The sequence below is a fragment of the Rana temporaria genome, chromosome 8 (genome assembly GCF_905171775.1).
Source record: "Rana temporaria chromosome 8, aRanTem1.1, whole genome shotgun sequence".
NCBI classification, from domain to species: Eukaryota; Metazoa; Chordata; class Amphibia; order Anura; family Ranidae; genus Rana; species Rana temporaria.
The window spans coordinates 190,069,382-190,083,604 of NC_053496.1; the positions used below are offsets into that span (position 1 = coordinate 190,069,382).

A 14,223-nucleotide genomic window follows, 5' to 3' on the forward strand; every position below is an offset into this window, starting at 1 on the left:
CTCAGGACGAGGCGTTGCGTAGCCAAGCGTTCAGTGCCCCGGACCTGCTGTTCCAGATGTGTTTTTACAGCTCATTCATGGAGAATGTTCATATTCGAGAGATGTTGTATTGTCTGGGAGATCGGGCGAGCTTTGGCTCTATCTGTCTGGAGGATCATCTGATGCGACCCAAAGACTTGGCGTTGCTGGCTCCCTTCTTCCATGGATCTTCAAAGCTTTCGTAAGTATTAAGCAATGTAGTCTGTTTACTCCAAAGTATGTTAGATTTTAAATGTATTAATTTTATGTGATTGTTTCTGAATCATTGGTTTAAACATGGTAGCTTTTGAAGACAAGGTCAGTATAGGACGACAGTACAGCTGTTGTAGTGTAGATCACATCTATTCTTGAAAGTCTACGTCAAGAAAGTGGGTGGGAATGTTACTTAAAAATACATAAGTGGGTGTTAACTTTATCACCAACCTTCTTTGGAAACTAGCCAATTATGCTTAGTTAGCTGTTAAACCTGTATAAGTATCCATGTGGTGAGTGTAGTGAGCTAGGAAGCTTTAGGATCACGACCCTACAGAGAAGATGGGGGTTAGAACAACCCAACCTGCTAGAAGGGACTCTATCCAGCAGAGAAGATGTACCATCTATTTCCTCCTTCTGTAACTTTCTGAGATGCCACCCTGCCATGATGTTTTACCAAGCTGTAACAATGTAAGCATTAACTGTTTGCTGTCCTTATCTGTGGAAGAATAAACATCGTATAATGAAGTAAACCTATGTCTGAATATTTTGGGAACAACGCCTGGAGAAGGAGAGTTTTGACACATCGCATGACACGTGTTAGAGGATATGTCCCCTCTGTCTATCTATCTCTCCTTCCCCGACATTCAACAGTAACATCTGTTCATGATGTCCTACAAGATATGGAAAACCAGGAAGGCTTTCAGTCACACCAACACGTGTATCTTCCATTTGTTCTCCCATGCTTAATTTTGGCTTTCCTAGTCTAAGACCTAATCTAGCTTTGTGTTTCATTTTAAGGCCTCTGAATACCAAGTATCATGTAAATTTGAATGACTTCAACGAAGCTCCCTTGCCTTCAGCCAGTTAACCCTTAGACTGAAGGATCTGATATGGAAAACCCTTCCAGAATTGTCATCGGCAAACCATAACATAAGGGCTAGGCTATCGGTACTGTCAGGGAAATTTGGCTGTACGCACACCATATCTCCTGTGCTAATAAGCACACATTTTGTCTAATGATATAATGCATCTTGCCTATCACTCCATTTCCCGTATATCCCCAAGTAAACAGACCTCACCACAGCTACGTTCTCGGCTCCATCAGCATGACTGCCCAGCGTGCTCGGCTTTTTATTCGTAAAACACAAAAGCATTGACGAAAAGGAAGTGATGGCTCCAGCATCCAATCGCTTCCTCCATGGGAAGTGACATCACAGGATATGACCTAACAGGAAATCCTTCCAACAGGATGAGTTAATACAAACAACCAATGAATAATTGCTCAGACACACCCATAGGACTCCTTTAGCTGAGACAGGATGTATGCCTTTCCTGGATTCAACTAAAAGAAAGCCGCATTGCTAAACAAACATGGACTCCGTCTCTGACCATAACTCAAAGACTCCCATATTACCGCTGATCAGAATCCTTATTCTGCGTTGTTCCAGAGAACGCATACCCGCATTATACTACCGTTCCTTGTGGAATGGAGATTATCTGCAGGTGTACGCTGCGAATCCCGACCTGTGCTGATCAGACAAGATCGTACATCCACCTATAACCGATAATGTCCTTGCAGAGCAAACGTATCCCCCCCCCCCCCCAGACGATCGTTCTGTGCAATGCACTAGGGCCCTTCACTGGCGGACATATCCCCACCGTGCAAACATCTCCAACCTCAAAGTTTTTCACTACCAGACGGGACTCAACCAGCGTCAGTCTGCTCCAGTCAGCTCTTTAGAGCGGGCTGCGGGAGAACTAACACTGGGAGACACTATGACCATACATATTACATACATCCTCATAAAATTTCCACAACCGTACCTATACCCTGGGCACTTGTGTATGGGCCTCATCTGTAATGTCATGGCCTTCTACAATGCTGGACCTAATGCGGTGTCAGTCGAGGTTCTCCGAGGTTTGTGCTCTGATCACGGTTTATGTATTTTAGGTTTTCTTCATCCATGACCCTTAAATATTTTAAGGTGGGGCTCCTGGCTTAAAAAGTCTCCTGTAAAAAAAAAAAGATAATTTCATATTTTTGTTTTTCTCCAGCTTTACACGGTGTGGCTTTGCTGAGGACTTTGAGACCGGTGGAAAGGCTTCCTGCCTGTCCAACCCAGACAGCAAGATCAAAGAACTGGAGTAAGTTTGTGTCCTCGTCTCTTATCTCTGGTCAGGTTGCTGGTGACTTGGATTTGCACCCCTCTTGGTGCAGTCATAGTGTCCTTCAGATTTGTAGAGCTCATTATCCCAACTGGAAAAGTTCTTTCACTGGTGGACATGCAGGCCTCTGGAATATACAGTCTGTCACCAGAAGGTTGGACATTGACGGTTGCTCCTTTCTTTTTATGGACCATCTCCCCCAGGGTCTGCCGTCTGGGCACTACATGGGACCATTGAGTGAGCTGGGACTATAGGCACCACCAGGTCTTGGGTGGTCTCGTGTTCTCGAGAAGGAAATAAGCAGAGCAGTAGTTCTGTTCACAGTTGGACTTTTCTATGGCCTTGGACTACAATTGTAAATCTTCTGCTCTCCCTGCAGGTTCTATGTTTGTGTGGTCCCCCCGTCCTTCTTCGAGGATCTCTGTTCTCTTATTTCTTCCAGCCGATCGCTCGCCAAACTTGTCATAAGCCACCACATTCTGGAGGACTCCATTTTCACAATCTTCTGTTGTGGTCTGCGCCAGCCGGGCTGTACCCTGCGGGAGCTGTCGTAAGTATTCTTCTTGAAGGTATTGGATGGTTGTGAACAGACCTGGGTGATGCTAAAAACACAAATGTTGGATTAAGTGTCCAATTTTCTGCTGATTTATCGCCATCGGATGTCATGACCCCCCTTTTTGAAAGGGAAATCTGTGCTATGCATCAAGATGGTCAATGATAAAGTGTCTGGATTTCTACGTGTCCATCACCCAAGGCTGGTCCTGTGAGGGTTTTCCCTCCATCTTGGGGTGTCTATTGCTGCATATTTGTTGGTCTCCTTTCTCCGTGTTTTTTGTATGGTCCATGCTAAACACGCTGGATGCCAGACTCCCAATTTCAGATTTTAAATCTACAGGCTTGAAGACTGCAACTTGACCGCCACGAGCTGCGAGATCCTTGGCTCCGCCCTTAAAGAAAACCGCTCTCTGCACAAGTTGGATCTGGCGCTAAATAAAATTGAGGACGATGGGGTGAAATTTCTATGTGAGGGGCTGAAGGATCCAGGCTGTACCCTGCAGGAGCTGAGGTGAGTCCTTCGTCATTCAATGCAGGGAAGGATCCGGGCTGTACTCTGTGGGAGGCGAGTCCTCCTGTCTTTATGATGGTGAAGGATCTGCGGAGTGTCGGGGTGGAGATGTTCAGCTGGATCTGACTCTGGAATAAAATGTTTTCTATGAAATATTGGGTCAAATTTATGAATGTTCTGATAAAACGCTAAACCTGTGACTGGGCACCTCCTCACCGGTGTCTATGTATGTCACACTGTAAGGGTACCCATAGACCCGAGTGCCAGGACCTGCTGGGTCATCTCCCCCCCCCCCCCCCCCACATCTCTTTCCTCTTTCCTCCTTTGCGTCTCGTTCCCCCTTTCCTCCTTTGCGTCTCGTTCCCCCTTTCCTCCTTTGCGTCTCGTTCCCCCTTTCCTCCTTTGCGTCTCGTTCCCCCTTTCCTCCTTTGCGTCTCGTTCCCTCTTTCCTCCTCTTTTTGCTTCTCGTTCCCGCTTTCCTCCTCTTTTTGCTTCTCGTTCCCGCTTTCCTCCTCTTTTTGCTTCTCGTTCCCGCTTTCCTCCTCTTTTTTGCTTCTCGTTCCCGCTTTCCTCCTCTTTTTTGCTTCTCGTTCCCGCTTTCCTCCTCTTTTTTGCTTCTTGTTCCCGCTTTCCTCCTTTTTTGCTTCTCGTTCCCGCTTTCCTCCTCTTTTTTGCTTCTCGTTCCCGCTTTCCTCCTCTTTTTTGCTTCTCGTTCCCGCTTTCCTCCTCTTTTTTGCTTCTCGTTTCCTCCTCCTTTTTTGCTTCTCGTTTCCTCCTCCTTTTTTGCCCCTCGTTCCCTCTTTCCTCCTCCTTTTTTGCCTCTCGTTCCCTCTTTGCCTCTCGTTCCCTCTTTGCCTCTCGTTCCCTCTTTCCCCCTTTGCTGCCCCCTTTGCTTCAGCATCTGGATTATGACCTCCCTATGGCGGGGGAGGCCTTGATGTGAGCACCAGTAGACATGGTGCTTGTTTTGGACCCAAGTAGCTCCGACTGTCCAATAAGCACCATCCTTGGTAATGATCACATTGTGTATGAGCCGGTCTGACTTGCTCTTATTTCTTCATACATTAATTCTCAGCCCAGACCAATGTGATGAAGGCAGCCAGGAGCACTGGGGGAATATATACGACTCTCAATGGGTCTCTGTATGGTAAGGGCCCCATGAGCAGATCACCCACGTTCAGTAACGGGAAGTGGAGTTGTCGGGGTTTGTAGATTCCCATTCCAGGACGTCTTCATCTCCTATAATAGAAATACCAGAAGGGCCGTGTCCCCTCTTGGAGATCTACATTCATTTCCTGGCCTGTGGACACAGCAGGAAGAGAATCGCAAGTGATGGAAATTTCCTTTGTAGACGGCCGTCACCAGAACAGGTGTCCCCATTGGAAGATTTCCCTCTATTCCTGTTTTGGTGACGACATGCTATTGGCTTTCCTTTCAGTCCTAAATGGAGAAAATGACTTCCTAACGGGAATTGACGACAACAAAAACAGACGGGTTCCATCCTCTCCCCAACTCCTCTACAGCTCCCCCCCCCCCCCTTTGCCTTCTAGAAGTGTTTATCAGGCTGTAGACACGGTGAGGACGCTCCATAGAATTACCAAGTTCTGACCCATCTTGTCCTCTCCTCCAGGATGGAATTCTGTGAGCTGACTCCGGCCTGTGGGGACTTCCTCAGCTCTGCTCTGATGACCAATCGGTCGCTCACCACCTTATATCTGAGAGATTGCAGCCTCCATGACTCCGGGACCAAGCTGCTGTGTCAGGCGCTCCGCCAGCCAGGCTGCACTCTGAAGGAGCTGGTGTGAGTTCTGATGTACATTATGGGGGTGCTGGGTGGGCTCTGATGGGTACATTGTATGGGGGTGCTGGGGTGAGATCAGTTGCGTATGTATGGGATGAGGTCTGATGGGTACTGTGACAAGACTGCCTGGCACCCCACCTGAGTGCCTCCACCAAGATACAGCTTCCTCCACTCAAACTGGAATCGGGTATTATCGCTGAGCACTCAAGAACTAGACGACACTAGCTTGGCTGCAAACTGGAACTGACTTTATTGTAAATTCACAGAATATAAAGCGCACAGAATCGGGTAAGAGCATGATGACATTATCCCAAACAATGCAAACTGTAAACGGTAATCGACACCTAATTGGCAGTAAGCTAATCAACAGCCAGATGCCCAAACAATGCTTTGATGGGACAGAGTCCACCAGACAGTCTGGAAACGAGCCCACCCCTGAATAGAGTACATCACACATGCTGTCTTTTGTGTACTTGTGTAATCTGTCCACTAAAAAAGTCATTGGAAAAAGTGGATTTTTTTGTCCCTAGATTTCTTGAGGTTAAATATTTATTTCCCAAGTGAAGGAGCCTCTCCAACCCAATCTGCAGAAGGCCACCATACTTGGTCTGATGGGTACGTTGTATGAGGGTGGTGAGAGGTCTGATGGGTACGTTGTATGAGGGTGGTGAGAGGTCTGATGGGTACGTTGTATGAGGGTGGTGAGAGGTCTGATGGGTACGTTGTATGAGGGTGGTGAGAGGTCTGATGGGTACGTTGTATGAGGGTGGTGAGAGGTCTGATGGGTACGTTGTATGAGGGTGGTTAGAGGTCTGATGGGTACGTTGTATGAAGGTGGTGAGAGGTCTGATGGGTACATGGTCGTATGGGCTGAGAATTGTTCCAATTGTGAGGTAGGTGTTGGGTGGAAGAAGGTGCCGAGTACGTACTGCTTCAATAGTGGACCTCCTAAGCAGATCTCAAGGTGACCATGTACATTGTACACCACCGGGGGGGCCCCCCCATCAGTGTGAGGAACTGGCATTGCACCATCATTCCTGGTTTGGTTGAGTAAGGCCTCCTGCATTTCCTGAACAGACTGAACGCTGATTATCCTGTCACATGGTCTCATCTCCTGCAGGTTGTTTGACGTGAACCTCACCAGCGCGTCCTGCGAGGATCTACGATCGGTGATTCTTACAAACCGGACCCTGACCAGCCTGAATGTGAGGGACAACAACCTTGGGGACTCCGGAGTAAAGCTCCTCTGTGAAGGACTGCGTGACCCGGGCTGTACCCTGCAGGAGCTGATGTAAGGATTTGGCCAATGGTCTTCAATCTCGTGGCAGGTCTGGGAGGTGATTTCTCATACGGTTCTTTCTTTACAGATTAACTTCCTGTGAGCTGACCCAGGCGTCCTGCGAGGACCTCCGCTCAGTCCTCCTCACCAACCGATCTCTGACCAAACTGAGCCTCACCTGGAATAGTCTGGAGGATTCTGGAGTGAAAGTTCTGTGTGAAGGGCTGAGAGACCCACGCTGCCCCCTGCAGGAGCTGAAGTGAGACTTCTTCTATACACTATATGATTGACAGCTAAACTCTCCATAAATTTGCCCTGCAAACCCCCCCCCCCCCCTTCCCTGAGTGAAGACCACCTTAAGAACAACTGCAAAATCTTCCCATTGGTGCACATGCTCAGTAGTCCCATTCATTCCTATGGCGAAGCTATACAGTCTTCTTGCCCATAGTAATGAATGGGCGGGGGGGAGATCATGAGCAGTGGGGGGGGAACCTTCCTTGGTCTGGGTTCTTGCAGGTGGTCCTGGCCTAGTCCTTGTAGAGGAATGCTTTGCTTTGTGACAGGGCCCCTACAGGTAGCTCCTCTTCTGCTCTGTGTTCAGGGGGGTGTCCGGAATAAATCTGACTCTCTCTGGTTTCCTCCTCAGTCTGTACGGATGTGACCTGTCCTCCTCCTCCCTGGAAGATCTCTCCTCTGTGATCACCACCAGCAGATCTCTCACCAAACTGGATCTGGCAGGAAATAAGTTCACTGACTCCGGAGTGAAGCCGCTATGTGAGGCCCTCCGGAACCCCGGCTGTACGCTGCAGACGTTCAGGTGAGTGCTCCACCATAACCCATGATAACCTGGTGGTCTCTGGAGTAAGACTCCAATACCCCCCCCCCCCATATTGATCTCCTATCCCTCTACTGTACAGGGGGGGCTATTGTGAGCTGACCGCTTCCTGCGCTGAGGAAGTCATGGCCGTCATAAATACAAACCGCTCTCTGAATGAGTTGGAAGTAACAAGTGAGGTTGAAGCACCCCCTGCAGATCTGGACTCACTGTTGGCAAAATTTGAACACCCGTCCATCACCGTGGAGAAGAACGAGTAAGTTTAGGCTGACTTGGGCTGTGCTGGGGGCGTGACCACCTCAGGTAGGTCCTCTTCACATTAAAGGACTCCGCCCAAAGAGGAGGCCTTTCCAATAGGGGGGCACCACCCCATACTGAACCTTTGTCTTTCCTTGTAGTACCCAGGATGGACTCTTCATCTACATCAAATACAAGAAACAAGAGTGAGGATCCCGACCTCCAATCCAAGGTAATAAGGGGTGGCAGCGGGTCCTCTAGGATGAGCATTGTGTGGGAGCTACGGGGTCCTTCCAGGATGAGCAGTGGGTGACGTGATGGGGCCTCCAAGATGAACAGTGGGGGTGGAGCAATGAGTCTTCCAGGATGACTTCTGGGTGATGGAGCAGTGGTGGGACCTCTAGGATGGGCAGTGTGGTGGGTGGACATTGGTGGGCCCTCTAGGATGGGCAGTGTGGACATTGGTGGGCCCTCTAGGATGGGCAGTGTGGTGGGTAGACATTGGTATTCCCTCTAGGATGGGCAGTGTGGTGGGTGGACATTGGTGGGCCCTCTAGGATGGGCAGTGTGGTGGGTGGACATTGGTGGGCCCTCTAGGATGGGCAGTGTGGTGTGTAGACATTGGTGGGCCCTCTAGGATGGGTAGTGTGGTGGGTGGACATTGGTGGGCCCTCTAGGATGGGCAGTGCGGTGTGTAGACCTTGGTGGGCCCTCTAGGATGGGCAGTGTGGTGGGTGGACATTGGTGGGCCCTCTAGGATGGGTGGACATTGGTGTTCCCTCTAGGATGGGCAGTGTGGTGGGTGGACATTGGTGGGCCCTCTAGGATGGGCAGTGTGGTGGGTGGACATTGGTGTGGCCTCTAGGATGTGTGGTGGGTGGACGTTGGTGGGACCTCTAGGATGGGCAGTGTGGTGGGTGGACATTGGTGGGCCCTCTAGGATTAGTAGTGCAGTGTGTAGACATTGGTGGGCCCTCTAGGATGGGCAGTGTGGTGGGTGGACATTGGTGGGCCCTCTAGGATTAGTAGTGCGGTGTGTAGACATTGGTGGGCCCTCTAGGATGGGCAGTGTGGTGGGTGGACATTGGTGGGCCCTCTAGGATTAGTAGTGCAGTGTGTAGACATTGGTGGGCCCTCTAGGATGGGCAGTGTGGTGGGTGGACATTGGTGTGACCTCTAGGATGTGTGGTGGGTGGACGTTGGTGGGACCTCTAGGATGGGCAGTGTGGTGGGTGGACATTGGTGGGCCCTCTAGGATGGGCAGTGTGGTGGGTGGACATTGGTGTGACCTCTAGGATGTGTGGTGGGTGGACGTTGGTGGGACCTCTAGGATGGGCAGTGTGGTGGGTGGACATTGGTGGGCCCTCTAGGATTAGTAGTGCGGTGTGTAGACATTGGTGGGCCCTCTAGGATGGGCAGTGTGGTGGGTGGACATTGGTGGGCCCTCTAGGATGGGCAGTGTGGTGGGTGGACATTGGTGGGCCCTCTTGGATGGGTGGACATTGGTGGGCCCTCTAGGATGAGTAGGTGTTGATGGTGTCCAGAATGAATTGGTAATGGGAATTCTTATCTTCTAGGTCACCCTGGTGACGGCCTTCAGTTCTCATTGCCCCCCCCCCCCCTGTGCACTTTATACAACGCCGGACTCCAGACTCTCAGGACGACCGTCAGATTATGGGCGGGGTGATCACCCCCATCCTAGGATTACTCCAATGATAACTGCACTGTCGGGATGGAACCTTCACACTGAAATGGAATGACCCAATCTGAGGACAATTGCTCTGACCCCCCATCCCCCCCCCACCCCATTTATTAAAATTCAACATGACTGTATCTAGCGCCACCTATTTTTGGATGGAGTAGTGGAAGTTTGTGTCCCTGCTGAGGACCCCTCCCCTGCATGGTGACCACTGTTGGTGGGACAGGAAGTGATGGAGAATCCAAGATGTCGCCAAAACAGGAGCAGCGGAGGAATCTTCAAAACACCAACGATTCGACTTACTTCCTGTTGTGTCTCTAAGACAGGAAGTGATGGTCACAGGCTGCAGTGAGCACCTGACCCTTCTCTGCGCCGTCCAAAACTGAAAAATTCACATTCCATAAATGTAATCTGACGCTTTTTGTAGAATGTGTCCCCAGCCAAGTGCCTTATGGGGACCCCCGAGCTTCTCTAAATGCTGTTACAGGAGATACATTTGCACTATTGGTCCCCATGGCAACCTGCATTCATTTTGGAAATTTTCATGGATTTGGATCGTTGGGATTTCATTCTCACTTTTCTGTATCAGAAATGTTTCCATAAAAGTCTAATAAAGAGATTGCAAAGATGGCTGATTTCTGAGTGGTTACTATATATAGTGTGTGGTGATGTCACATGATCTGCAGAGGTGATGTCACTGGTGTCACATGACCTGGAAGATGATGCCACTTGCCCTGGTGAGCAATGGTGTCACATGACCTGGAAGATGATGCCACTTGCCCTGGTGAGCAATGGTGTCACATGATTTGGTGAGCAGTGATGTCACATGACCTGCAGAGGTGATGTCACATGACCTGGAAGATGATGCCACTTGCCCCGGTGAGCAATGGTGTCACATGACCTGCAGAGGTGATGTCACTGGTGTCACATGACCTGGAAGATAATGCCACTTGCCCCGGTGAGCAATGGTGTCACATGACCTGCAGAGGTGATGTCACTGGTGTCACATGACCTGGAAGATGATGCCACTTGCCTCGGTGAGCAATGGTGTCACATGATTTGGTGAGCAGTGATGTTGCATGGTGTCACATTACCTGCAGAGGTGATGTCACATGACCGGGAAGATGATGCCACTTGCCCTGGTGAGCAATGGTGTCACATGACCTGGAAGATGATGCCACTTGCCCTGGTGAGCAATGGTGTCACATGATTTGGTGAGCAGTGACGTCGCATGGTGTCACGTGACATCCAGCAAGGCCTGAAGCTGGTCATAGATGGCATTTCAGATAAATTCTCAGACCGTTCGTTTGTCGTTTAAAACAATTTCATTTGATTTTGCGACTTTGGACTTTTTACTGAATAAAAACCAAAGTCGTTGGAAATGTTCCTTTGGAGAACTTTTTCCATCCCGCTCCTTCTAATGTTCACCTCATTCCCAGCTGAAAATGAACGTCCCTTTGACCCAATAATGAGATTTGGAAAAATGAATAAACTCCTCGGATTGGATGGTTAAAGGGGCTCATTTTTGGGGTAAATCGATAGAAGAACCGACATCTCGTGGTCTAGTAGAAGAGAATTCTGGAATGTCAATACTAAGCCCCGCCCAGAAATATCATCTCAGTTTTCATACAATCCAGATTGTCCGGGATGAAAGGACGAGGAGCCCCCCACACACCAGATCTGTACAGCACAGAACTTTCATCCCTCGAAATAGGTCACTATTTCGAGGACGGATATTAAGAGTAATCTTGTAGAACAAACATTGTAACCATGTATGGACATGTGTATCCTAATGTTTATTACCTTTTGGGGGGGGGGGGGGGGGGGGGTTGGTCCATCTTGGAAATCTCGTCTGACACTGCAGGCCCCCCCCCCCCCTTTATTACGTCCTTCATACTGCGTCTTCTGAAGGACGACCTTTTCATGTTCTATAGGAACCTTGAAGGACATCCGTCATAAAACCCGATCCCTCACACTAGGTTTGTGTATTGATCGATCAGCTGATCGCTAAGCAATGTATGGACGTTTGTTTTATCAGATTACTCTTTCTAAGATTACATCCGTTTTCCAAAGTGGGCTTTGTTCCCTGAAACGTGTCGGATGAAAGTTCTGTGCTGTACATCTATGGTGTGTCCTGGTCTCCTCGGGGTTCAATCTCTGAAAGTCTCAGAACCCTCTTTGTAGGAGAAAATAACTACAATCTTCTTGTATATCGGTGTTTTGTGTTCACCTCCCAGAAATCTTCCTTTCCCTGTTATTTTGGTTCCCATAATGTTTGGAGATCTTGATTTGCAAAACCTGAATCATTGCCTCTGATCTTCCATTGTGATCCAAGACTTCCTGGGTCTAAAGCTCACAGTACAAAGACTGGCTGTCCCCTGGCCACCTACCTCTGGATCTGACACTTGCCAGGACATCCACCTGGACAGAAATGGAGCTCGTAGTATGATGTGTCCACCTGGACAGACATGGAGCTTGTAGTATGAGGTGTCCACCTGGACAGACATGGAGCTCGTAGTATGAGGTGTCCACCTGAACAGACACGGAGCTCGTAGTATGAGGTGTCCACCTGGGTAGACATGGAGCTCGTAGTATGAGGTGTCCACCTGGACAGAAATGGAGCTCGTAGTATGATGTGTCCACCTGAACAGACACGGAGCTCGTAGTATGAGGTGTCCACCTGGACAGACATGGAGCTCGTAGTATGATGTGTCCACCTGAACAGACACGGAGCTCGTAGTATGAGGTGTCCACCTGGACAGACATGGAGCTTGTAGTATGAGGTGTCCACCTGAACAGACACGGAGCTCGTAGTATGAGGTGTCCACCTGGACAGACATGGAGCTCGTAGTATGAGGTGTCCACCTGGACAGACATGGAGCTCGTAGTATGAGGTGTCCACCTGGGCAGACATGGAGCTCGTAGTATGAGGTGTCCACCTGGACAGACATGGAGCTCGTAGTATGAGGTGTCCACCTGGACAGACACGGAGCTCGTAGTATGAGGTGTCCACCTGGACAGACATGGAGCTCGTAGTATGATGTGTCCACCTGGGCAGACACGGAGCTCGTAGTATGAGGTGTCCACCTGGACAGACATGGAGCTCATAGTATGAGGTGTCCACCTGGGCAGACATGGAGCTCGTAGTATGAGGTGTCCACCTGGACAGACACGGAGCTCGTAGTATGACGTGTCCACCTGGACAGACACGGAGCTCGTAGTATGACGTGTCCACCTGGTGAGACACGGAGCTCGTAGTATGATGTGTCCACCTGGACAGACATGGAGCTCGTAGTATGAGGTGTCCACCTGGACAGACATGGAGCTCGTAGTATGAGGTGTCCACCTGGGCAGACATGGAGCTCGTAGTATGACGTGTCCACCTGGGCAGACATGGAGCTCGTAGTATGATGTGCCCACCTGGACAGACACGGAGCTCGTAGTATGATGTGTCCACCTGGGCAGACATGGAGCTCGTAGTATGAGGTGTCCACCTGGACAGACAATGAGCTCGTGTCCACCTCATACTGACCCCCCAGTGTGCCCCATGATGTCCCCTGACCCCCCCTGTGTGCCCCATGATGTCCCCTGACCCCCCCGTGTGCCCCATGATGTCCCCTGACCCCCCCGTGTGCCCCATGATGTCCCCTGACCCCCCCGTGTGCCCCATGTTAGAAGAACCGACATCTCATGGTCTAGAAGAAGAGGATTCTGGAATGTCAATACTAAGCCCCGCCCAGAAATATCAAATGCAGCTTGACCTGTGCCCACCAATGCAACTCACATGTGCCCACCAATGCAGCATGGCCTGTGCCCACCAATGCAGCATGACCTGTGCCCACCAATGCAACTCACATGTGCCCACCAATGCAGCATGGCCTGTGCCCACCAATGCAGCATGACCTGTGCCCACCAATGAAACTCACATGTGCCCACCAATGCAGCATGGCCTGTGCCCACCAATGCAGCGTGACCTGTGCCCACCAATGCAGCGTGACCTGTGCCCACCAATGCAACTCACATGTGCCCACCAATGCAGCATGGCCTGTGCCCACCAATGCAGCATGACCTGTGCCCACCAATGCAGCATGGCCTGTGCCCACCAATGCAACTCACATGTGCCCACCAATGCAGCATGACCTGTGCCCACCAATGCAACTCACCTGTGCCCACCAATGCAGCAGGACCTGTGCCCACCAATGCAACTCACCTGTGCCCACCAATGCAATTTACCTGTGCCCACCAATGCAACATTACCTGTGCCCACCAATGCAACTCACCTGTGCCCACCAATGCAGCCTGACCTGTGTCCACCAATGCAGCGTGGCTTGCGCCCACCAATGAAACTCACTTGTGCCTATCAATGCAACTCACCTATGCCCACAAATGCAGCGTGACCTGTGCCCACCAAGGCAACTCACCTTCCATAGGGTTGCTATGGAAGGGTCGCTATGGGAGGGTCGCTATGGATGGGTCGTTATGGACGGGTCGCTATGGGCGGGTTGCTATGGGAGGGTCGCTATGGAAGGGTCGCTATGGGAGGGTTGCTATGGAAGGGTCGCTATGGAAGGGTCGCTATGGATGGGTTGCTATGGAAGGGTCGCTATGGACGGGTCGCTATGGATGGGTCGCTATGGAAGGGTCGCTATGGAAGGGTCGCTATGGACGAGTCGCTATGGATGAGTCGCTATGGGAGGGTCGCTTGGGACAGGTCGCTATGGATGGGTCGCTATGGAAGGGTCGCTATGGAGGGGTTGCTATGGATGGCTCGCTATGGATGGGTCGCTATGGAGGGGTTGCTTTGAAAGGGTTGCTATGGAGGGGTTGCTATAGAGGGGTCGCTATGGGAGGGTCGCTATGGAGGGGTCGCTATGGAAGGGTCACTATGGACGGGTCGCTATGGGAG

The 14,223-nt window shown here is 50.4% G+C and overlaps 1 protein-coding gene across 1 annotated transcript in view; it reads left to right on the plus strand.

The window, feature by feature from the left end:
• LOC120909779 (NACHT, LRR and PYD domains-containing protein 12-like) overlaps positions 1–9,946 on the plus strand; it is a 20,737-nt gene extending 10,791 nt beyond the window's left edge. Inside the window, exons 3-13 of the mRNA XM_040321509.1 lie at positions 1–220; positions 2,290–2,379; positions 2,780–2,950; positions 3,296–3,466; positions 5,097–5,267; positions 6,388–6,558; positions 6,635–6,805; positions 7,193–7,363; positions 7,464–7,637; positions 7,780–7,850; positions 9,196–9,946. The exon at positions 1–220 is cut by the window's left edge and continues 1,488 nt beyond it. Coding sequence (XP_040177443.1) covers positions 1–220; positions 2,290–2,379; positions 2,780–2,950; positions 3,296–3,466; positions 5,097–5,267; positions 6,388–6,558; positions 6,635–6,805; positions 7,193–7,363; positions 7,464–7,637; positions 7,780–7,828 — 1,559 coding nt within the window. The 3' untranslated portion in view covers positions 7,829–7,850; positions 9,196–9,946. The remainder of the gene's footprint in view (positions 221–2,289; positions 2,380–2,779; positions 2,951–3,295; positions 3,467–5,096; positions 5,268–6,387; positions 6,559–6,634; positions 6,806–7,192; positions 7,364–7,463; positions 7,638–7,779; positions 7,851–9,195) is intronic.
• The last annotated feature ends 4,277 nt before the right edge of the window (positions 9,947–14,223 follow it).